Source organism: Pimephales promelas, chromosome 15 (assembly GCF_988280905.1).
Source record: "Pimephales promelas chromosome 15, fPimPro1.hap1.1, whole genome shotgun sequence".
Lineage (NCBI taxonomy): Eukaryota > Metazoa > Chordata > Actinopteri > Cypriniformes > Leuciscidae > Pimephales > Pimephales promelas.
The window spans coordinates 31,543,721-31,567,076 of record NC_142783.1 but is presented as its reverse complement, the minus strand read 5'-3'; the positions used below and the strand labels follow the sequence as shown (position 1 = coordinate 31,567,076).

General features: G+C 37.4%; 4 protein-coding genes across 6 annotated transcripts in view; 2 read left to right on the top strand and 2 right to left on the bottom strand.

Annotated features, from left to right (window-relative positions):
• Nucleotides 1–3,333, bottom strand: part of jmjd1ca (jumonji domain containing 1Ca) — a 57,379-nt gene extending 54,046 nt beyond the window's left edge. Inside the window, exon 1 of the mRNA XM_039666573.2 lies at nt 2,949–3,333. Coding sequence (XP_039522507.2) covers nt 2,949–3,083 — 135 coding nt within the window. The 5' untranslated portion in view covers nt 3,084–3,333. The remainder of the gene's footprint in view (nt 1–2,948) is intronic.
• Nucleotides 3,334–7,382: 4,049 nt separating this feature from the next.
• LOC120475850 (dr1-associated corepressor) lies at nt 7,383–11,918 on the top strand. 2 transcript variants are annotated; one of them, XM_039666634.2, is made up of 7 exons: nt 7,383–7,556; nt 7,665–7,737; nt 8,174–8,267; nt 8,362–8,475; nt 9,156–9,258; nt 9,354–9,411; nt 9,503–11,918. In XM_039666634.2, the coding sequence occupies exons 1-6, from the start codon at nt 7,515–7,517 to the stop codon at nt 9,393–9,395; spliced, it is 468 nt and encodes a 155-aa protein (XP_039522568.1). In that variant the 5' UTR covers nt 7,383–7,514; the 3' UTR covers nt 9,396–9,411; nt 9,503–11,918. The 2 variants fall into 2 exon arrangements, with proteins under 2 accessions (XP_039522568.1, XP_039522559.1); XM_039666625.2 differs by having other exon boundaries at nt 7,385–7,556; nt 9,354–11,918.
• Nucleotides 10,658–15,808, bottom strand: ahsa1b (activator of HSP90 ATPase activity 1b). Its single transcript, XM_039666612.2, has 9 exons — nt 15,667–15,808; nt 14,341–14,531; nt 13,696–13,778; nt 13,442–13,559; nt 13,276–13,361; nt 12,762–12,893; nt 12,539–12,640; nt 12,382–12,433; nt 10,658–11,255 (listed from the first exon to the last, which is right to left on the bottom strand). Exons 1-9 carry the CDS (start codon nt 15,744–15,746, stop codon nt 11,083–11,085), a joined length of 1,017 nt encoding a protein of 338 aa, XP_039522546.2. The 5' UTR covers nt 15,747–15,808; the 3' UTR covers nt 10,658–11,082.
• A 70-nt stretch (nt 15,809–15,878) lies between these two features.
• amy2al1 (amylase alpha 2A-like 1) lies at nt 15,879–23,345 on the top strand. Of its 2 annotated transcripts, none has more exons than XM_089120538.1 (11): nt 15,879–15,979; nt 18,057–18,229; nt 18,384–18,530; nt 18,769–18,966; nt 19,939–20,169; nt 20,243–20,376; nt 21,114–21,236; nt 21,310–21,409; nt 22,234–22,355; nt 22,433–22,558; nt 23,116–23,345. In XM_089120538.1, exons 1-11 carry the CDS (start codon nt 15,940–15,942, stop codon nt 23,303–23,305), a joined length of 1,584 nt encoding a protein of 527 aa, XP_088976664.1. In that variant the 5' UTR covers nt 15,879–15,939; the 3' UTR covers nt 23,306–23,345. The 2 variants fall into 2 exon arrangements, with proteins under 2 accessions (XP_088976664.1, XP_039522581.2); XM_039666647.2 differs by lacking the exon at nt 15,879–15,979 and adding an exon at nt 17,106–17,250.
• Nucleotides 23,346–23,356: the final 11 nt, after the last annotated feature.

Genomic DNA, 23,356 nt, shown 5'->3' with positions numbered 1-23,356 from the left:
TCATTCAAGCACTTTATTTGTCCCCAGGGGGAAATTTGAAGGCACATTACAGTAGCTTACATTAGCACATTGCACAACCAACACTACACAGCACATATCATTAAAAAACTAAAACATGAAGAAATCATTAACTCCTATTAAAGTTCAAGTTCATAAATGCACATTTATTTGGGATGCACATTCATGCTTACTTTTTAAATAAAAATTGTACCACCTTGTAAAATAGCTAAGTTTTCTGGTGAGACTGTTTAAAGGGTCATTTTAAAGTCTGATTGGTAGAAATAGCCCAAATTTTTATGTTTTTTTCAATGTATATGCATCATTATATACTGATTTAAGTTTTTACAAATATTTAAAGGTTATACAAATTTTGGTATTTTCCCTCATATCCTTCCAAAGACATAAATGATGATTTTTTTTTAAAAAAAATCCTAAATAAAATGTGTACAATATATGAAGTGATTGTCTCAGAAGACTTGGATTAAACCACTTGATTATTATGGATTACTTGCCTTTATAAACTTTTTGAAGCATAAATATTTTACTTCCAATGGATGAACAGAATCTTTCATGTTTTATTAAAAACAAGTTCTGAAGATGAATGAATGTCTTTGGAACAACGTGAGGGTGAGTATAACATGATGACAAAACCTTCATTTTTGGGGAAACCAGTTCCTTTTAAGTAAGTATACAAATCTAAAGCCATTATATTAATTACTATATTCAATTTTTCAACATTTAATTTGTTGACATTTAGTTTTAAACAGCTATTCCATTTTGAACCATCAGCATCCAGAACTGCAACGGTCCATCACACGTTCCTTTACTATCCCATTAAAAGTTCCTGTAGTTTTAAAACTAAAAATAGTGCATAAGCTGTCAAGCCAGGACACATTGTAGATTGTTGGAAGTTAAAGTAAAGCAGCGCTTGTGATAAACCCATGAGTACATGAGAATACAGTGCAGTAAAACAACAGGTTGTGGAGGAAATGAGAAGCATTAGGAGATATCTCTCTCCCTCTGTGTGTGTGTGTGTGTGTGTGTGTGTGTGTGTGTGTGTGTGTACACTAACACGGCAAGAGGTTGTAACTCAGGGAAAGCTGTCAGTCACACGGCTAAGCCTCCGTTGCCACGGGGACATTGTCTAGCCAATGGTGTAAAAGACATGAATCCCCAAAGACAAATACACACTAACACACTTGCAGCGCGTACAATCTCATGAAACACAAAAACACATAAATACACCAGGAGAGGAAACCGACAGCTGTTCTGATAAACAAACCAAGCTCTCATGTACTGTATATTCCCAAGCTTTAAAAATACAGCTAACACAAGAGAGATTCTTCATAAAAGAAAGTGAGGACACTATAAATAACCTACTACAGTACTATAAGATTACAGTTTATCTCAAATAATTGACTGCACAGAGGGTGACCAACACTCATTCAGAAAGAAAATCCTGTTGGTGTGAGTTTACAACCAGAAAGACCTTCACACACACACCCTACACAAGCAATACCGCACCTGTACGGGAAAATGAATGACAGATATGCACACACATGAATCTGATCTTTTGATCCGATCAACCAAGCCAGAAATAACCCGTCACACACTTTCTTTCTCTGTCATTCTCACACACACACACACACACACACAGCTGGGAGCAGACGACGATGCACATAAACACTGACATCAGAGAGAATGAAAAGAAACATCATACTAATTCTCTCTCGCAGCCCATTGAAATACACTGTATACATTTGATTTACACTTTAAATGACAATAAAGATCTGCCACGATCAGTGCGATCCTCCGAGAGTGATCTGCTCTTCCGCTGAGCACTAGTGTAAGAGGAAAGTGTGCCTTTGACCCTCATGATTAGCTTCACGGTTGTAAAAATGCAAATATTGTCTATACTGCAGCACACAGGGTGCCGGTGGAGATTCAATCCAATGAAACTGTAATGCCTTTCCTGGAGTCAACATGCATTTAGTAACACGCAGGGTTCCCACAGCTCTTCAATAATGAATATCCATGGCTTTTCCAGACGTTCGTGTTGGCTTTATGGATTTAAAAAAAAAAAGCTTTGGTTCTCAACAAGCATCTTAACAGATTCAACAGATAGTTAGTGCATGCATATATATATATATATATATGTATGCATGTATATATGTATATAACACTTTCACACACACAATTTCTATTACTTTTCAATTTCTAAATTCCTATTTATTAAGTTTTCCATGACTGTAGGAATCCTGAATGTGGATACACACCAGCATTTATGATATAAAATGCTGGCAAATGCACATTACATGATGTTGTGTAATTGAGTAGCCTACTATTGACTGTTTATGTTCAATAAATGCAAGGTGTATCCTTTCTTTCTCAAAATATGTTTCAAGTAAATATCAATAATATATGAAGATAAAAAGGAAACTCCTCGCGATGAAGCTTTCTCAGTGCTGTGGTGGAGTGATGAGTGATGGAGTCATTAGGCGCTACAGCGGCAGTGCAGTAAACTCACAACAGCTGATTAGTCTGAGTGAAGCCACACACACACACACACACACACTCTCTCTCTCTCTCTCTCTCTCTCTCTCGCTCTCTCTCTATCACACACACACGCGCGCTCGCTCCCGCTCCCTCACCCACAGACTCTCTCTCACACACACTCACACTTGTTTTTTCTCTATCATAGTAACACGCCCAGCCTCATAGTAAAAGCCAACTGAATGTTTGTTAGCTAAACAACTGACATAAACAAATAAACAAACGTATCAGCTTTCAATACTATCAACGTTCACCGTCATACCAGTAGTTCCGTCAAACTTTTCATCTGACAAACAAGATAAAGGCAAGTTATACCAAATTAAAGGGCTAAAAACGAGCGTATGTTTTTACAGTTCTCCTAAATAACAGTAGTAAAGTAAGCAAGTGAGTGTTACCGTCAGCAGAGCAGGCGTGTCAGAGGTCGCGCAGATGACTCCGGATCTCCAGCCCCAGCGCGAGATGCTCGCGAGCTCCAGAGACCCTCCGCCGCTCGCGCACAGGCAGCGCTTGCCCACCAGCTCCAGCGCCATGGTCCCGCGAAAAGTGCGAGAAATGTCCGCCGACAGCAAACAAACTTCCTCCTATTGTGTGCTACGTTGTTGACACATGATTAAAATATGGTTATTAAAAGAAGATTATTGTGTGTTTGAGTACAGAAGGTTTAAATTCCCTGCGTACGTTCTCCAGCGAACGCTGATGTCTCTGTGCGCCGAGAAACTGATTTACACTGGGAGTAGTAACAGTCATTATGGCTCTCCCTCACTCACACACTCACTCTCTCTCTCGCTCGCTCGCTCGCTCGCTCACTCACTCACTCGTGGTATTCATCCGCTACTGGTTAAAGCACACAGGGCTATCAAACCGCAGCGAGCGAGTAGACGTGTCCGTCCGCCAAAGTTGAGTTCAATCGTCTTTTGGAGGCACTGCCACATAAAAGTAGTCCCTCGTCTGCGCTTAATACCTTACACTCAAACTTCTTAATCGCATTTTAATATGACAATTGTCTTTGATTGTTTAGGAAACTGCAGTTTTACCACAAAAACTAGTCTCTATCTTTTTTATTCATTTATTTATCTATCCTACCACAGTTTACCAAACTGTTTTGCTCTGAGAATATTCCCAATACAACTACACCTGAATTATTTGTATTACTTGAATATTTCTTTTAGCAACCCCATAACCGCTAAATTTCACACGCCACAAATGAATGAATAACCTTATGGACCTTTGAGCTTTGGAAAATTATAAATGAACACTAGGAGCATTTTACAGTGGATGCCATATATTGGAAACAAGGCCGCTGCTCTGAATAAGATCATAAGATCTATGGGCAACTAACTTCTGTATTCTGTAAAACAGGTTGGATCTCTTCTGGTTCAGGTCTTTTGTATGTCGTTTCCTCTCCAACATTCCAATATTAAAATTGAACAAAACTCCAACAATAAAAGTCCATAGATAGGTTTGTACAGTTCGGACCCACCAGTTCGTACAGTTTTTAAAACTTTCTTCGACAAGCGGATGCAATGAGACATGGACTGCATCTGAAATCGCATACTTCCCTATACAGTATGCGACAAACAGTATGCCCATAGAGTAGTATGTTCGAATATTTGAAAAACAGGTGAAAATTACCCAAGACGACCAACTACTTCTGGGGAAACTCTGAAGTGTGCATACTACAGTGCTTTACTATCCCATGAGGCCACAGGAGAGGATTTATGAATGGCAGTGAAGCGACATAACTGATGCTGGCAGGTCACATGATAAGGGCACATGATAAAAAAGTATATTACATACTAACTACACACATTTATATTATATAGAAATAGGCCTACTTTTTAGTAGCCGTGAAGTAATTACTTATTCAAAATAAGTACCTACTCAAGAATGTAAGAGATTTCGCACACGGTTACATTTACAAATCCTCTCCCGTGGCCTCATGGGATAGTAAAGTGGTATGCACACTTCAGAGTTGAGTAGGTCATCTGGGTACTTCTTGCCTACTCTTTTATGAGTAGGCTACTGTGAATTTAGACACTTCTTATGTCACATAGGCCTACTGTTTTTCACCTACAAAATCCAATTTTGGATTTTTTAGCCAGTTTTACCAAATTTCCTTTTTCCTTTCAGAATGAATAAAAACAGGGGAACTGCAGTCTAATCTCATTCACCTTGCATATGTGTTTTATTCTAAAGTATTCTCACTATTTTGTTGAATTTGTTCTGTAATTTGACCTGCAACACTCTAAAAAATGCAGGGTTGTTTTAACCCTAATTTGGGTCAAATATGGACAAACCCTGTCATTGGGTTACATTTTTAACCCAACAGTTGGGTTTGTTCAAATTTGGGTTAAAACAACCCAGCATTTTTAGAGTGTATGATCCGTTGGGTACAGTCATATGTATAATGTTTCTAAAAACTGCTGTTATTGGATAATTCTGTATTTAGTCAATCACATGACTAAAGTGTATACTTGGAGTGGTTGATGTCATTGCGCATGAATGGTGTTGTCATGTGAATGTTAAAAATAAACTGACTTACGCAAGTATCCACCCTCTGGAAACCCCTCAAATCTTAGACCATATAATCTCAGTTTTTGAATGTTTAGGAAATTTAACTGTCATTCGTTGGAAATGCACTAAGGAGATCACATGGAATTTGGAAGTAGGCCTGACTGTCTACAAAAAATTTCGGAATATTTACATTTATATGAATATAGCAAATGATATGTAACAATAACTTTACGAAATGTAAGGGTCCAGTTCTCAGTTTGTACCAGACAAGTGCAGTAACAGACAATACACTATTTACAGCTGTGGTTATTCTGCCACCTGCTGGTTATAAGTTGCGCTGCATGACTTGACTTAGTGTGCTTACAATAATCACAGTTTTTTTCTGTGAAGAGTAGTTCACTTTTTAAAAAAACTTTTGCTGATAATTTACTCACCCCCATGTCATCCAAGATATCCATGTCATTCTTTCTTCAGTCGAAAAGAAATTAAGGTTTTTGATCAAAGCCCTGTTCAAAGGGCTTTAAACGATTTCAGACGATGAATAATGGTCTCATCAAGCAAAACGATTGCTCATTTAAAACATAAATAACAGTTTAAGTTTTAAAAGCTCAAATGCTCGCCTTACTCTGTTCTGTGATGCGCGAATCAAAATGAACAAATCTTTTTTTCGTGTCATTGGTTTATTCAACGAACGAAATGAACGAGTTGACCCTGGAAAATATATATATATATATATATATATATATATATATATATATATATATATATATATATATATATAAAATTTCTTTCCTTGTAACATTTTTTTTAAATTGTTATGTATGTGTTTTGTATGTGTATATGTTCGCTTTTTAACCAAAGACAATTTTCTATCACTGGTTTATAGATAATAAAGTTTTTCTGGCGGCGATGGCAAGGTTCATGAGCGGCTGATTTATGACAGACTGTTTCATAACGTTCATGCGATCAAAAAGAAGATACGGCCCTTGGATGTGCGAGTATTAAACTGTTGGTGAGATGGGATGAGATAATGTAAGCTGATGTAGGCTACAGTACAATGACAGTTGCACAGACGTGTGTGCAACTGTGCATGTTGGAAGTTGGGAATCGGTGAGAAAATGTCCGGTACCTGGTAACTCTACCAGTAATAACAATATTAATTTAGTTCATCGTTAACGGTTCCTGAACGCTAGCTGTAACTAAAAGCTGCTAAGACCTGTCTACGTGAGTGACTGTGGCGGATGTTGGTGAGCCTGGGGCAGGTCAGTTTGAGTTTTTATTTAATGGAATTTGTTTACAGTAAAGAATACACAACAACATTGTTTTGGTTTAATAAACTTTATTTAAACTTTCGTTTGGAGTTAAGTGCGCACACTTTTTAACGTTTAGTTTAATCTTACCGTTCTTTTTGTTTGTTTGTTTGACACGTCTGAGTCCCGTGAGTTGGTGCACCATCAAAAGGGGTTCGAGTGGAAACATTGGACGTATTTATATGGTTTCCGATGATCGGGCCCAGAGACATATGAAAAGGACTTTGTCGGGCTACAACCATTCCGGTGTCTTCTCCGGGGGAACTCCATTCTCCATGGACTGTTTTGCTTCCTTTTCTTTTGTTTGTTTATAAGAAGTATATTTATTAAGTGAAGTCATTTGATAGTATTATTTGAATATGAATCAAAGTGACTTTTAGAGGATACATGACCTTTCCCTCAAGTTCACAATGAATCATTCTAGAAGAGTCCAAAAGCATAAAGAACGACATATAGTCCCACTTCATTTGATACTCTATTGATGATATTCATACCACACCACATACCTTTGGGTCATTATACCCAAGTAACAGGAACTTTGTCTAAACGTTCCTCTAGTAACGTTAATAACGTTCGATAAGAGTTATCTGGACGTTAATAATATTCTCAAAATGTTAGCACAAAAATGTAATTTATTTATTTCTGAAACATTTCAGTTGGATGTTGATTTAACGTTTTTTTAATGTTACATTTTGTTTCAGAATATATATATATATATATATATATATATATATATATAACATGTTTGCAAAATGATGAAATTGAATGTTCCCTTAACGTTCGCATAACGTTTTAAAACCAAATGTTTTGAACATCCAGAGAACATAATGTTTTCATAACTTAATGCCAACGTTAGCAATACGTTGTTAGAATAGTTTTTAGGTAGATATAGCGGGATCATCTGATCTTGCCACACGTGGATAAAAAAAAAAGAAAGGTTTGAGGAGGATTGTTTACAAATGTCATGCCGCACGTGACAGGGGCGTTACCTTTGTGGAGCTCGACCCCCTTGTTTTTTCCCCCTCCAATCATTTCTCATTCAGTACTTCCTGTGAAAGGTAAACAAATGGCGCTCCGCACTTCAAACCAGAAAATGATTCAAAATGTAAGCCGAAAACGGAAATTTAAGAGTTCAAAATGCCCAGACAGAAGAAAAAGTATAATGTTCGCTTTCCACCCGTGAGTATTTCTGTATTTCCAAGTTTTTTATGCTTTGTGAATCCATAAACTCTGCTGCGCAGATGAGCGTCACTGAACACCTCGTCCTCCTGTTTTCCTCTTGGCCAGGGACGCATCAAGAAAATAATGCAAAAGGATACAGATGTTGGGCGAATCGCAACAGCTGTACCAGTCATCATATGTATCCTTTAAGCTCTAAATGTTGAATGCTGTTGCCAGTTTAATCGTTTAAAGCATGTATCCAAAAGAGTCGATTCCTCCACTCTGACTCTTCGATTCTTTTGTGCTAACCATTCCTTAGTTCATAGAACGTTGTGATTGGCTAAAAACAATGAAATAGCGTTCTAAGAACTAACCACAGTTTAATGGTTCCCAACATTTTAGTCCAAAATACCACTGTAGATCAAGTCTACTAAATCATATCTAGTTTTATCATTTTTTTTTAATGGCAATGAACCTAAAATAGGGCTCATTCTGTTTATATAAAATATCAAATCTGTTTTTATTTATTTATTTTGTGGCCTAAATTAGGCTGCATTTTCTTCATGTAAAACACCCCCTCCCCTCCCCTCACAATTCCTCCATATTTCTGTTATGGTCCATAACTGCACATTTAGCTAAAGCTTTAGAAATGTTCCTCAGATCTCTTCTCAGCATGACCTGTAAAATAACCCAATCCAGGAAGAGCAGAGTGATGTCCATCAATCACATGTGAGGTTCAAAATAGGCTTAAATAACCATTCCTATGTGTGTGTCCTCCTGTCCATCTGTTTCTGTTCTTTTATAACTTGGATAATCATTGTAGGAAACAGTGCATCCATTCAGAGAGGTTGTTTGACTTCCTGAAGGATTTGGCAGATCAAGCCAACACTGCGTCAACATCAGAGTGCAAAACTAAGGGCAAATGGCAGTCACACAGGTACAGTATCATTTATTAAAATGTTGTATGAAAGCAGGGCTGACCAATCCTGTTCCTGGAGATCTACCTTCTTGCAAAGTTCAGCTTCAAACCTGATCCAACACAAAATTAAGATCTTCAACAGGGTTAGATCTGAGCTCTGCAGGATCTCCAGGAACAGGATTGGGCAAACCTGCCATTGTCCATACAAGCAATCGATGAGTAGGTACTTGTTTTGAATAAGTAATAACTTCACGACTGCTAAAAAATATGTTCTATATAGTGTGAATGTAATCTGGATTATCATGTGACCAACCAGCACCACTTCCATTCATAAATCCTCTCCCATGGCCTCATGGGATAGTAAAGTGTCCATCTTATGCACACTTCAGAATCTCACTGGAAGAATTAGGTCATCTGGGTATGGAGGCGTATTGCATTTACTTGAGGAAACAAAATCTACACGGTTTTTCTGAATTAAAAAGTTAATTATTTCAGAATTACGAGAGAATTTTTTTCATGGAAAAAAAGTTTTCACTTTGTTTTTATGAATTGATGAGTTTCAATTCAGAAAAAAACAGAGCAAAAAACTTTTTCCATGAAAAAATTATCTCGTAATTCTGAGATAATTAACTTTTTAGACATACTGTTTTTCACCTACTATATAGTATTGTGGATGTAATGAAATGATCTTCCTTTAGGAAACGGTGGCAAAGTGTGTCTATCAAAGCCAGGTCACCTGAGAGGGAGGAGCCACCCCAAAAATCCACCAATGATCTGGTCATCAACAGTGATTCATCCAGTGTAAGTGACATTTTACTGAAACAATGTTACGAATTTTGATGAGAGATGTTTGTATTTTGAATGGGAAAATCTTTCATGGTGTGTTTCTTTATCAGGAGTCTGAGCTGTTCATTTGCTTGGAAACTCATTCACCTTGACCGGGCTTCTGAAAAAGTGAGATTTATACTGATCATGAAGTTCATGTGTACAACTAACATTTTATCTATATCAATCCAGTATTTTAATTTCTCACTTTATTTTGAAGTTTCGCAAGACGCATCAACCTCTCACTGAAAACTGCAGTATTATTTTTGAAGACACAACAAGGTGTTAGTTATTCTTAGCATGTGACATATTTAATTTTTAATTTGTGAAATTGTTCTGTTGTGGTATTGTAATGACCATGAAATGAATTCTATATTTTTTGTTTTCATTTTTATTTCAAGTTTTCCAGGGAGTTTTAAATTCCAATAGGGAAGAAAATAATTTGTTTATTATATAATATAGTTTTTGTGATAGTGAGCAGCTCCACTATTTTTTTTTTCAGTTGGATTCACAATTAAAACTGTAGTTTGACCTGTCTTATGTTTATAATCTAAGCTGTGACTTATGTGTTCCAATATTTATAGATCAAGGTAAATATTTATTATTTATCATATTTAAATGCAAGTCACTGGTATTGTTAAACATTAATTATCCACAGTAGGTTGCAGGGTTCTTTAAGTGGCATATTGTATGAAAAGGTCAATTGTATTATATAGTGAATATTCCATAAAGTATATTTTAATGTCAATATTGTATAAATATGCATTTCTACTCTTAACCTAACTACTGTGATGAATGACAAAAGAGACAATATGTAGTAAAAAAAAAAAGTTTAAAACCAAGATATTATTGCAAAATAATGGCTGAATAAAATATCTGAGGATGTTTCAAAGGTAATTTTATTTTAAGTAAATTATGTTCTTTGTATGGTCACAAATTGTGATGCAAAAAAATATACAAGAAATTAAAAGTAAATTTCTTTTTCTGGATCATAATTTGGGGCAATACATCCAATTTTTCTTCCTTTACTGTGGGCCTTTAAATTGTTTTGCTTTCCTTTTCAAGCATTTCAAACATAACAGCAGCTGAAAGCCCTATAAAGGCTGAAATACAGTACTTTCAGTGATACAAAGCAAACAGAAAAGCAGTCATCTAAAAATAACTAGTTGTGCATTTTACATGATTTTCTTTTTAATATAGTCTGTTTGACAAAAGAAACATCTTGTTGTCAATATGAATGAGTAAAAATCACATGTTCATAATACTATTAGATGAAATGACACAAAAAAAAAACATGGTCATGTACATGAATAATTCCGTTTCAGTCAAAAAAAAAAAAAAAAAAAACCAACAACACAAAAAAAAAAGCATTAAGTGGTCCAATATATATATCTTTATTTTTCCTTATCCAAACCATCAAGAAGATCCAATTTATTTAATAACTGACAAAAGCCACCCAGTGCATAAAGGCACCAATTCAACCCTGTGACCTTTGACAGAACAGGACACAAGTGCCTTCAGAGAGTTACCATGCTAAAACAAGTATTTTATATTACACACATACACAGATATTTCATATGACCCAAGTCTCCCCTTTAGCACGACTTTGATCTTTTTCTTTACTTCCTGTAAACTTGAAAATCATCCAAATAAAGAATTGTGACAATGGAACAATGTGATACCCGCTGTTCAGTAGAGTCACACTTAGATCCTTCTCTTATTTGTAGGTGAAGCGAAATGAAAAATAAAAACAATAAAACGAAGAAAAGAGCCAAAAAGAGCGGCCGCTACATCCTGGCCTCAGCAGAGTCGTGCGCCGTAGCCAAATGTCTGTTTAATAGCGTGGCAGTAGTACCTCTGCCAGCCATCTCGTGTTCGTTCCTCTTCACTCTCAGGAACTGCCCGACACTCAATCTTTAGCTCCGTCTCATTACCCTTGTCTGTGAAAGTCAATGTCACCGTTGCATAGTGCTCTAAAATGAAAAGGACAGACAGTGAAGGTGAATAATGTGCAGACATTTCTCAAAGTCAACTGGCACACGGTAAATATGATCTTTATAATGTGACTTGCTTAAAAACAACTATAGAATTTCAGACCATTGCACACCGAGTCCGAAATTTCTGCACGTTAAAAAATAAATACGACCTCACGTTATGTCAATCACGCTTGCACACTGCCTCCAAAACTTTTGTCCGTCAATAAAAAAAATCTTTCTGCATTTTCCGCATCCGTAGCAAGCAGTTTGAATGGTCTTTGTTTCAACAATTCAGAGCCACCGAATCACGAATACGAAAAAAAACAAAACGCATATGAAAATTTCAGACTCAGTGTGCAAGGGCCTTTAGACCACAATATACATGGTAATAATTTCTTCTTCTGTCATATAGTGAAAAGTTTAGGGTCAGTAGAAGTCTATTCTGCTCAATTCTGCTTCTGCACAATTAAACAGAGATATTGTGAAATATTACAATTTAAAAATAGCGGCAAAGCTAAATTTTCATTATTCCAGTCTTCAGTGTCACATGTTCTTTCAGAAATCATTCTAATATGCTGATTTGGTGCTCAAGAAACATATTATAATCATCAATGTTGAAAATTAAACAAGATGCTCCATAAAGGATCCGGTCTATCTAAACTCCTCTTTCCAAAAGCCTCCTCAACTCTGATTGGTCAGATGGGCCAGTCTGTTGTGATTTGTCTACTCTGGTTGGTCAAATACCAAATGGCTGTTAGCATATCTGAATTTTAGCTCTATCTCATCATGTGATACTAACAGCAACAATGGCTTCGGTTTTACCGTATCAATCTCATCCTTTGGAATCCATCAAAACTTATTGACCCCAAACTTTTAAATGTAATGTATGTGACATTCTCACAAAATGTCAAGCGTTCAGTCTATTCTCTCCACACTAATAGCCCAGTTGCTGTATGGGAAAATCTCTTAGAAGCCGACGCTTACATTGCTACTGTAGCAACAAATGTAGACATACCAGATACTGAATACACAGTCTAAACATATGTATCTGATTTCATAACTTGCAAAATGCCAGTGTGGACAGTCTATTGTCTGCAGTGAGAACAAAGCTGGTTTAACTTACCACAAGGCCATGTATTGTACCTCCATTTCATGACTATCTTCTGCTCAGGTACCTGTTAAACGCACAGTACATGTTTTCAGAAATCAAATCAACCATCAGTGGAAGTACTTTTATCTGAGCTGTCATCATGCTTTCCAATTGGAAACTGAAATCTCACCAGTTCCTGGAACTCTCCGTTCACGTTTCCGTCCAACAGGCGAAACTTCCCACCTTTTTCAGCCTCAACCATGGCACCACTGCGTGTGAAAGCCTGAACCATCTGGAACACACAATTTGGCATTCTTCTCAAACAAATGTAATCACTAATGAGAAGAGCATACTCACTGCATTCAATTAAGAGCCCAGGGAGTCTCACTACAGTGGCCTGTCAGCTGACTCACCTCCTGATTGAGAAACACCCTGTAAAGCTCTTCTGGCGAGGTGAGGAAAGTGTCCTTTAACGAGAACTTGCAGGTGGGGATTTTTACCCCTGTGTTGGAAGGAGGAGGAGGAGCAGTGCTAGATGAGCCAATCTAAAAATACAATTACACACAAACGATGAGTTTGAGCAAATGGATCTGATGAATAGAATAGTCACGTGTTAGTGTGGGGCTATTTTGAGCCCTGTTAGTGCTATTAACAAGCGATTTCTTTTTACTTAGTATATGCCCCCATATACTAGCGTTATACACTAAACAGTTTTAAGAGATACAACTCTTTACATTCGATTATCATAAAAACAAATCTCAGAGAACAGTTGACTGGGTACCAATATGTTATTAGACCAAAGATTCGTTTTGCGCCGGAGTTCGCCTTTAAAAGTCTGCATAATCCTCCTTATTGACTAGTGCTGGCTGACATCCACAATAAATCATAATGATTTCAGACATCAGACTGAGACACTTTAAGGCTCACCTGAGTTTTGCTTGTCTTAGTTGTTGCCTGGGCTGTTTGTTTCGTCACACCATTGGCTGTTGGCAGGATCATGCCCTGTGTGAACTCTACAACAGATAATAACACATTATAGCAATCCACATCCAACAGAGCCACAGGAATGCCATCAGTTTTGAGTGAGACGTACCTGTTTTGAGGAAGCCCACATAGCCGGCCAGCGCCGTGCGAATTTTATCGGCTCCCTCCCTCCTCATCAGAGAAAGCAGCGCCGTCTGAGGCTCATCTTTACAAAGACTCACACTGACCTGTGTGTGATCACGAAAAAAATACTCATTTTCATCACTTACACAATACATATACCCCCTTTAAATAAATTGACCCTGTTTACAATACACACTGCTATTGTAGTCTTCTGTAAAACCTGTGAATGAGTTAACTTACATCAAGGTCGTCCATGTCATTTTCATCTGAAAGGTTTGGAACTTCAATGTTTCCCTTGTATTTGATGCCTGATTTTGATGTCCCTGTACAAACAGACAGCCCAAATCATGTGCATGAATATTAAAGTCAAGTAAACTCAATAACTTCTTCAATTAGATATTTACTTAGAACTTATCTAGGTCATATTCATCTTTAAGGCCTATTCACACCAAGAGCAAATAAAATGCATTCCATCCTATAGATCTATTTACAACAGGGATGAACATCAGGCAAAAAATGTTGGGATTTTGCTTAAATATAAAGTGTGTTACAAATGTAATATTATTATATAGCAAATGAACTATCTATGTGGATTTTTCTTTCTTTGCCCAGTGAAACTAACTGGAAATAAGATATCCATTTTCAGTTTCAGGTTGTGTGTTATCGGTATTCCCTTTAGCCAGCTGTACAGAGCAGACACTCCACTTAAATGCATTTTAAAGCAGAAAAATATATACAGTATATATGTTTGTTTTTGTTTTTTTGGAATATTATAATTCAACACCTTGAATTTTATATTTAAGTGCTTTTCCATGTTGTTCTTGGTGGGAGCAGACGCAAGTTAGCAATAGCTGATACACAGTTATTCCAATCATAATTCCTCACCTGTCCAGGTGGCCTTCAGATTCCACTCGTAGAAGAATATCAGCTTCCCTTTGCGATTATTGATGGATGCTTCTCCCTCCACCTTGCTGACCTCTGTGATCTCACACTTGCCTTCTTCATTCTCCACCCACAATCCCATGAGCAGCTCCTTCAGCTTCTCTGATGACCAGTTTGTGGCGTCCCTCTCCGTCCTAGTAACACAAAGCACATCCCCTGATATTACTCCCCCTCTTTTTGCAGGATGCTGAGGATTTTTCTACTGGTCAGTCAGTGGTTCAGATTTTTACTTGCCCTGCCAAAATTTTCTCTGGTCCCACTAAAGAAAAAAGAAAAAAAAAAAGAATTTTCTATGACTTAATCAGTTGTATGTGATTACTGCTCACAGACTTATATGATAAAAAAATAGTATATCTTTTTATCATATCTATACAGCTCATTGATGTGATGTGGGTTTCCATGTCAGGTCCCATACATTAGAAATAATAGATTCATCTATTAGGCTATAATTATTAGTGTACAAAAGTCTCCACTAAGACATAATTATGTCCTGAGATTTGAATCCATTTAATGAGGAAACTTGATGTGTTCCAGGCCAAACGTGAAAGTAACGTTTTCAGGCCTTTACAAAAAAGTTAAAAAAATTTTAATCACTATAATAATATGTATTGATGATATTTCCAGGTTGACTGTGGAACCCTGAGAAAAGCTTTTGACAAAACCTAGCTTTGATGTGACTGTCATGTTGAATAGATCATGGAAACTATGACCTATAGGGTTCGCTGTCAAAAGTAAAAAGCCATTTAAACTTGTGGATGGAGATGCTGACAAACACCAAGAAATGGTTTTAATGCTTCAGCTTACAATACACATTCATAAGCCGTGTAAACCAAATTAACCACCCACTTCAACATTTAACTTGCTCTAACAAAATTTTCTGAGAGCATCCCTCTCATGTTGAGACACTGCAAGAGCAGAACCGAAGCGATTTGTCCAACAACAATAGCTGACAACCAACGAAATAGAAGGGACTTTCGTAAAATTATAGATATATATCGACCAGAAAGCCGTCACATGAAAGATGCGGCGAAAGCATGGCATGAATAAACTTGCGACGAGGCTAACGGCCCATTAGCCCGATATCAAAATAAACCCAAAAACAATAGTTTGAACTTTCTCGGTTGCAGCTAAGTGTTCCGATGCCACAACTATGTTTTCGTCGGTCGAGAGTGTCCGTGAGGCAATTGATTCACGGACGACAGCTAGGCGGGTGCTCTTTAGCATGTTAGCATCAAGATGGCTTGAGTAATTGTGCCGGTTGTCTCTCACCAGTGCCAGTTGTTGACGTTTGTGGCATCCGCTCTCTCCTCCACGATCCAGCGAGGGTCTCCTTCTCCCCACTTCGCCATGCTGATTTAATACGGATATTCTGAATTCAGAATGAATGAACGAAGCTACAGAGACTGACCAGTCTGACACAAGCGTGCTGTCGCTGTTCTGGAAGCCTCTCGACTGCTGCCTCTGGTTTTGTTGCTCGTAGAAATTACTGGAAACGGAAGTCGCGCGCACACTAACACTCCGTGTTAAACACAAGGCTCGGAGATGATTCCGCATGAACTTGGAGAAATGGGGCTGTTTGTTGGTATTAGACAGTTTTTTTGTTTTTTAAATATAGAAATAATGACATTAGCATTGTATTGTTTAAAATAACGCTTAGAACCAAGTAAATTCTGAAATGATTAAGTTACACATAGGCCTCTTTGGTAGATTATTTGTCTGAAAATATGGTCCTTATTGTTTTTGCAATAGCACGAATAGATGGGTCAAGACTTGCTTTTAGGTACCTAAAAACCATTTGATGGCATTTACTTCCATAATAGCTAGGGAAAAAATATATGGAAGTCGATGGGGTCCAACTGATTGGTTACAAACATTCTTCAAAATATCTGTTGTGTTCAGCAAAAGAAAGCAATTCTTACAGTTTTGTTACTCAACTTTATTTCTAGAGCACTTTCAATACTACAAGTGGAACCAAAGTGCTGTACAGAAGGTATAAAAGAGAAAATAAAAACAAAGACGTAAAACAATGACATAGGCTACACAGCTTACAAAGCATTATCAAATGCATTAACAACTTAAGGGAGAGAAATGATGACAGAATTTTAATAGGCTACCTTTAAATGTTTATGTTGCCATTTACCGTTAGTATAATTTCAAGTCAAGTCACCTCAGCTTTATTAATTTAGCGCTTTGTACAATACAGATTTTTTCAAAGCAGCTTATAGTGATAACAGGAAAATAACGCAACAAAGTTTGTTTTGGCTATACAGCAGATCTAGAATAAACTAGTGTAGTCCTGCTCAAGTAAGTTGATTCATTTTTGATGTAAAAAAATAAAAAATAAAATAAAATAAATCTTATTCATTTTCGAGAAAACAGTGATGTCATCATCCAGGAAGTGAATTTGGCACAGACAAAAAGCTGTGTTTTTGACCGAGATTGATTTTTGATCTTTGTCTATTAATAATTAGCAAATTTTGTATATATCAAATACACATTGCATACAAATCATTTTAAACTATAGACAAATCTATGTATAAAGGTAACTGATGATTTTTAAAAAATCTATAATTCATAGTAATAATAAATAATATTAAATAAATTACTTAATTGCTGAAATGTAACAAGTAACCAGTTCTGACAGACAGACAGACAGTAAACCACTATTGGCAGCACACAGATTTATAGATGACAGTTCTGTCATGAAGTTTGGCATCATTTCAGAAAAGCCAAGGACAAGACCTACTAATATTGCGACACAAAAATACACAAAACCAGATATCGCAAAGTGCTGTTTCTTTGGTACGACATTTTAAACAGGAGAACAAATAGCAGTTTCATCCTATGTGGCAGGTGAGTTTCAAAGAAAGGACATTATTTATCATGTGAAGTATTTGTATGTGTGTGTATGTGTGTGTGTGTGTGTGTGTGTGTGTGTGTTGACAAAACACTGCACATTTTGAAAGTGTCCTCTTTCTAACTCACTCAGATTCTTCTAATGAAGTGTGTTTGATTAGGGAGACATCGAAAATGTGCAGTATTGTGGGTCCTTCAAGAGCAGGGTTGAGAGAAGCGAATATCCGATGGTTTATTTACACATTTGTCTTTTCAATTTACAAAATTAATTATTACCAATGGATTACAATTTGAAGGTTTCTTGTACACAGAGTAGGTGCAAGCAAGGACTACACTGCAAATGCAACAGCACTTTCACGAGTTCACACTCACTAATGGTCAGAGAATAAAAAATGGTTATGCGTATTTGGTGTGCTGTCCGGGGGGAGGGCTCCAAGCTCGGAAATTGGGCCCGAACCCAGAGTACTCCCCCCGTATCTCTGTTTAGGAAGATAATTAGGCAAGTGTGAGGAGATGGGGTGGTGGAGGGATGCTGAGAACAGTCGAGGAATATGGGTGAGTCAACTGTGTGTTTTTATAGGCTTTACTTGTGCTGATAGAGTGAACCAGTTGATTACTGATTGCTGACAGCTGGCTGACTTGATTGTTTGATCATTAGAACGTGATCCTCCCGAAACTTGTTAATAAAACATCGATTAGATGTTTACTAGTCAGGTGAACCGTGGATGTTTCAGTATATGCACTTAATCATTTCATGTGTTTATGACACTGAGATCACTCATCCTAAGCTTTTTTCTGCAAAGGTACAATGAAGCTCCTGATTGTTGCTGTATTCACTGGACTGTGTCTTGCCCAGCATAACCCAAACACTAAACCTAATAGGACCTCTATTGTTCATCTGTTTGAGTGGCGGTGGGCAGATATAGCTGACGAATGTGAGAGATACCTGGCACCAAATGGCTACGGAGGAGTTCAGGTATGGTTACAAATCTGCTCAAGTCCAGCACAAATGCACCTGCTCTATTTTTAAGGAGCAGAATGATAAATGTGAGATTTTAGAGGAGTTGTTTACAGAAGGTTATGAATTATGAAAGAAAAATGTCCAAAAACAGTTGTCTTTGATTTGACAGATCTCTCCCCCCAGTGAGAGCATTGTGGTGACCAATCCTTGGCACCCTTGGTGGCAGAGGTATCAGCCAATCAGCTACAACTTGTGCTCCAGATCAGGAACTGAGGAGGAGCTGAAGGACATGATCACACGCTGTAACAAAGTTGGGGTACTGCAAAACTACTGTAAAAATCCTGTCATTTTTACAGGAAAAAGAAAAAATCTGGCTGTTGTGGTTGCCAGAATAATTGAAAAATCCAATATCCCTTTTCTGCTGAACTAGCAAGGCCACGCAGCTATTAAAATCTATTTTGTACATTTCACATATACTGACAACCACATAATGCTCCTTGTAAAAAGAAAGTCACACGACGAGACGGCATCTCCTGTGTTTTTCTTTGCTACAGGTGAATGTATATGTGGATGCAGTCATAAATCACATGTGTGGATCTTCTGGTGGAGAGGGCAATCACTCCAGCTGTGGATCATACTTCAACGCCAACAAGGAGGACTTCCCCTCTGTCCCATACTCATCATGGGACTTCAATGACAACAAGTGTACAACTGCCAAAGAAGAGATTGAAAACTACAATGATGTTTTCCAGGTTAAAAAACCCTTAAAATTACCTTCTGCTTTAATGAGTCGATGAAGTCGAGTTTTAATGAAAATTCACCCTATTTATTGTCTAAATGCATGTTATTATTCTTACTGTGAACGGATAATTTGTGCATTTATTCTTTTTATTTTATTTTGACCTCTATGAACTTTTTAATTAAAATGTCAAAACTTGATCTTTCAGTGAAATGACAGATTCTCTGGTGACGTATGCGGGACTTCTCCAGCCATTTTGTTGGCATAAAGTCCTCCCTTTACATACAATTGACTGCAAGTTTACATTTAGATTTGCCTCAATCCAATCAATTACCAACAGATAGAACCAAGCTCCTGCCCTAAATTGTTTTCTTTTTCAATACGTTGTTTCACTCAGATGCCACAATACAGAAGAAATAGCTGTTGCTAGTTCATTGCGGCTTTAATTTGATATTTGAAAATTAAAAACAAAACAAAAAAACTGTGGGCTACAATTGTGTTGTGCCCTAAGTCCGATCCACTTCTTACTGCACGTTTAATTTAGCTACAAAGTAGCTCTACAGAAGACATAGTGTCTTTATTCAGCTCAGTTTAGTTCAATGATGATGATTCAATATCAGTGATAATGTTGCAAAGTTCATCAGTGATAAAACAAATTCTAGCAGCTCTTCAAAAGACAATTGTATCGTTCTGCTCAAGTCAGATTAAGAAGCACATTATGGTGAAAGCTTATCACCCTCCATATATTTAAAGACTCATAGTTTCTTGTTTTCTGTTGTGTTGGTGCATGCTTCTCATTTAAAAGTTCATTATCATCCCTGACAATCCTCAGATTTGTGTACACACAAACAATCCATGTAATAACACTTGCATCTGCAACTAGTCACAGTGTGCGTCATAGTGATTTTAATTCCACCGCTAGCAGTTTAACGGGCTGTTTTTTTGCTGCTGTGTTAATTTTGACTTGTTAATTTTGACTTTACAGGTCAGAGATTGTCGCTTGGTGAGTCTCCTGGATTTGGCCCTGGAGAAGGACTATGTTAGAGGAAAAGTAGCTGAATACATGAACAAACTGATCGACATGGGTGTAGCTGGATTCAGAGTAGATGCTTGTAAGCACATGTGGCCTGGCGACCTTAGTAACATCTACGGCAGACTCAAAAGTCTGAATACCACTTGGTTTTTACCTGGCACCAAGCCCTTTATTTATCAAGAGGTATCACCATCCCTTCCAGACCAGAGTTACTTAAAATGGTTGTTAAACCACTAACACATTTTTGTTTCTTCAGGTTATCGACCTCGGTGGGGAGTCCATTAAAGCCAGTGAATATTTTGAACTCGGAAGAGTGACTGAGTTCAAGCACAGTGCAAAACTGGGAACAGTTATTCGTAAATGGGACAAAGAAAAGCTAAGCTATCTCAAGTATGCAATAGTAAACTTTATTAATGCTATCTGGAAAATTCATTTCTGATTGGGGAATCATTGAGTACTCCCCTATATTTTATTGTACATATTGTCCATGCCAACATACCGGTGCTTTTTAATGTCTCTCAATCATAACATTGTTAATAAGTCTTAATTTAATTTTTATATCTCTTTTCATACCAGCGCAAGTGAGAATAGTTATTCTGGGCCACTTCACAACTGTTGCGGTGTCAACTGCTAAAAAATAGCTACATAGTTCATCGAAAAACTAATCTGGATTGCAGATTAGTACTAAAATATCGTTATACTGTTTCAGTGTTTGACTTGTTGCTAGACTGACAGTTTTTATTTAATTTATTTTATGGTCTCCAGAAAATGTATTAGCCAACTGAGCATTAAGCAAATCTACAATTCCTGATTACCGTGTATGGGTTTATTTAGCAATATTTACCATATTACTGTAGAAGATCATATGTAGTGATATGTCAGGAAAATGTCACTTGTGTCTACAGATAACAAAAACATGTTCTAAGAATATTTTGCACACATTATGTTAATGTTTTTTGAACATTCTAGAACGAGTAGTAGCATTTAACTACTGGAAGAACATTTGTTCATAACTTAGGGAAAGCCTTGGCAGAACGTTAGACAAAGTTAGCTGGATATAAGCATGCTCTGCACTCTTTTGGCTTATAAAAGTTATTTAAGCAGTTGTAAACAGTGTTTTGTCTTAGGAACTGGGGAGAAGGCTGGGGTTTAATGCCCTCTGATAAAGCCTTGGTGTTTGTGGACAATCATGATAATCAAAGAGGCCATGGCGCTGGTGGAGCTTCTGTTTTGACATTCTGGGACTCTAGGTAAAATATTTTCCAAGAACTCTGACTAATTCTACTGTGAGTGGTATGTTTTACATTGTGTATTTTTTTGTAGGCTTTATAAGATTGCTTCAGGATTCATGTTGGCTCACCCATATGGTGTCACCAGAGTCATGTCTAGTTACCGTTGGGATCGACATCTGGTGAATGGAAAGGTGATGCTTCTAGTTGATGAAACCCATGTGCTTCACATTACATTAATGACTAGCTTACAACAGGGCAAATGGCGCACTACGATAAATCCCCTCAATCATTAAATGGCACAATCTCCGGCAAAATATCCACGTTTTACTGTGCAGGTGGAAATTTGGCAATTCAAGAAGCAATTACGGGCAGCAATGCAAAATAGATTCTGAATCTGTGCTATATCTAATAATGAATGATTTTCAAAATGTTCAACCCGATCTCGCGGCAATTCGTACGAATTTTACGAGGTGGCTAATTCGTATGACCTTACTTGTACGAATTAGTGCGATTTTTGCTAAATCGTACATATTTTATGATTTGGCCAATTCGTACGAATGACCTACAGTACCCCTGACCCCGCCCATAAACCTACCTACCCATCACGTGAGTTTAGACAAATCGTACGAATTCGTACGAGTGAAGTCATATGAATTAGTACGAATTAGCCACTTTTTAATCACTTGTACGAATTGGTTGTGAGATAGCGTTGAAATGTTATACTGTAGCTTTAGGTAGTAAATGATAATCATTAAAATTAGCAAATGCTTTTTAAGACAAAGGTCCTGTTAATGGCTTTGTTTTGTTCAAAGAAATAAATCAACAGATTTTCAATAACTGAGGAATATGTAAACATATGTTATTTAAAGCGTCCCAGGTTGGGGCTAAAAGCATAATAATAGTAGAGAGAAGCATTTTCTTAAAGGTTTGCCTTTAGCCCGTAACACCCAATAGATTATTTCATACCACACTAGTAAAACCTGAACAAATAATGTTCTTGTGAAATAAAACAAAGGATCAGAATGACTGGATGGGCCCTCCAAGCAGTGCCAATGGATCCACTAAGGCAATACCCATCAACCCTGACTCCACCTGTGGGGACAAGTGGATATGTGAGCACAGATGGCGTCAAATCAGGTGGGTGGGATTTTTCTGGACACATTTTCTTGATTTCAATGTCAAATCCAAGCAATTCTCTCTCTTCCCCAAACCAGGAATATGGTGATTTTTCGCAATGTGGTTAATGGCCAGCCTCTCTCCAACTGGTGGGACAACGGTAATAATCAGATTGCCTTTAGCCGCGGCAGCAAGGGATTCATTGTCATCAACAATGATGATTGGTGAGAAACTTGCAATACCCAAGCATGGTTAACATGTGAAATGTGTTATAATAATACAAATGTGACAGCCTTTTCTTCCCTTTACGTATCAAAGTGAAATCACGGCTTCTCGAATAAGGGCTAGATGTAGGCCGGGACTTGATTTTGTTCAACGGAAATTGATTTAATGGTTGTGGTTTGCTATTGCTGTGATGTGATGCAAGTGATGGATCATACCCTCAAGGCAGTAAACGCATCATTAGAAAGGAGAAGAGATGAGAGATGTACGAAGCCCCTATGGGTCATGGTGATTAAAAAAAATTGTGAGATGTGAGGAATTAATTGCTGCTTGCAGTTATATTTTTAATTACATTTTTTATCAATTAAACAATTTGTCAACATTCTTTATCACAACTAAGACATTTATCTTTATATATAACCTTTTTGGCATAAATGGTTTATTTAAAATGGAGTCAAGAACCTAGACCACTGAACCTTTTTTTCTAAAAGTGCATAAAAAGAATAACAATTGTCAATTTTGATTCATGGTGACTAACTGGCTTTGATTAATGCCTCAGGGAACTGAACGTGACGCTGGACACTGGCCTGCCCGTGGGCACATACTGTGATATCATCTCTGGAGACAAGAGTGGGGACAGTTGCACAGGGAAACGGGTGTCAGTGGGTTCTGATGGACGTGCCACTTTCCACATCAGCCACACAGAGGAGGATCCATTCATTGCCCTCCATGCTGACTCGAAACTGTAGATTCAGGATAATTGTAATAAAGCAGGATCACTTAACTTTTCAGTGTGGTGG

What these genes read in the sequence shown, in the direction of transcription:
- LOC120475850 (XM_039666634.2), top strand. Translation starts at nt 7,515, where the DNA reads ATGCCCAGACAGAAGAAAAAGTATAATGTTCGCTTTCCACCC. An exon ending in ATAATGTTCGCTTTCCACCC is followed by an intron (nt 7,557 to 7,664) that starts GTGAGTATTTCT and finishes CCTCTTGGCCAG; the next exon opens with GGACGCATCAAGAAAATAAT. An exon ending in GTGATGTCCATCAATCACAT is followed by an intron (nt 8,268 to 8,361) that starts GTGAGGTTCAAA and finishes TAATCATTGTAG; the next exon opens with GAAACAGTGCATCCATTCAG.
- amy2al1 (XM_089120538.1), top strand. Translation starts at nt 15,940, where the DNA reads ATGATTCCGCATGAACTTGGAGAAATGGGGCTGTTTGTTG. An exon ending in AGAAATGGGGCTGTTTGTTG is followed by an intron (nt 15,980 to 18,056) that starts GTATTAGACAGT and finishes TTTTCTGCAAAG; the next exon opens with GTACAATGAAGCTCCTGATT. An exon ending in TTGACATTCTGGGACTCTAG is followed by an intron (nt 21,237 to 21,309) that starts GTAAAATATTTT and finishes ATTTTTTTGTAG; the next exon opens with GCTTTATAAGATTGCTTCAG.
- ahsa1b (XM_039666612.2), bottom strand. Translation starts at nt 15,746, where the DNA reads ATGGCGAAGTGGGGAGAAGGAGACCCTCGCTGGATCGTGGAGGAGAGA. An exon ending in ATGACATGGACGACCTTGAT is followed by an intron (nt 13,560 to 13,695) that starts GTAAGTTAACTC and finishes GATCACACACAG; the next exon opens with GTCAGTGTGAGTCTTTGTAA. An exon ending in CTAAGACAAGCAAAACTCAG is followed by an intron (nt 12,894 to 13,275) that starts GTGAGCCTTAAA and finishes TTGTATTTTTAG; the next exon opens with ATTGGCTCATCTAGCACTGC.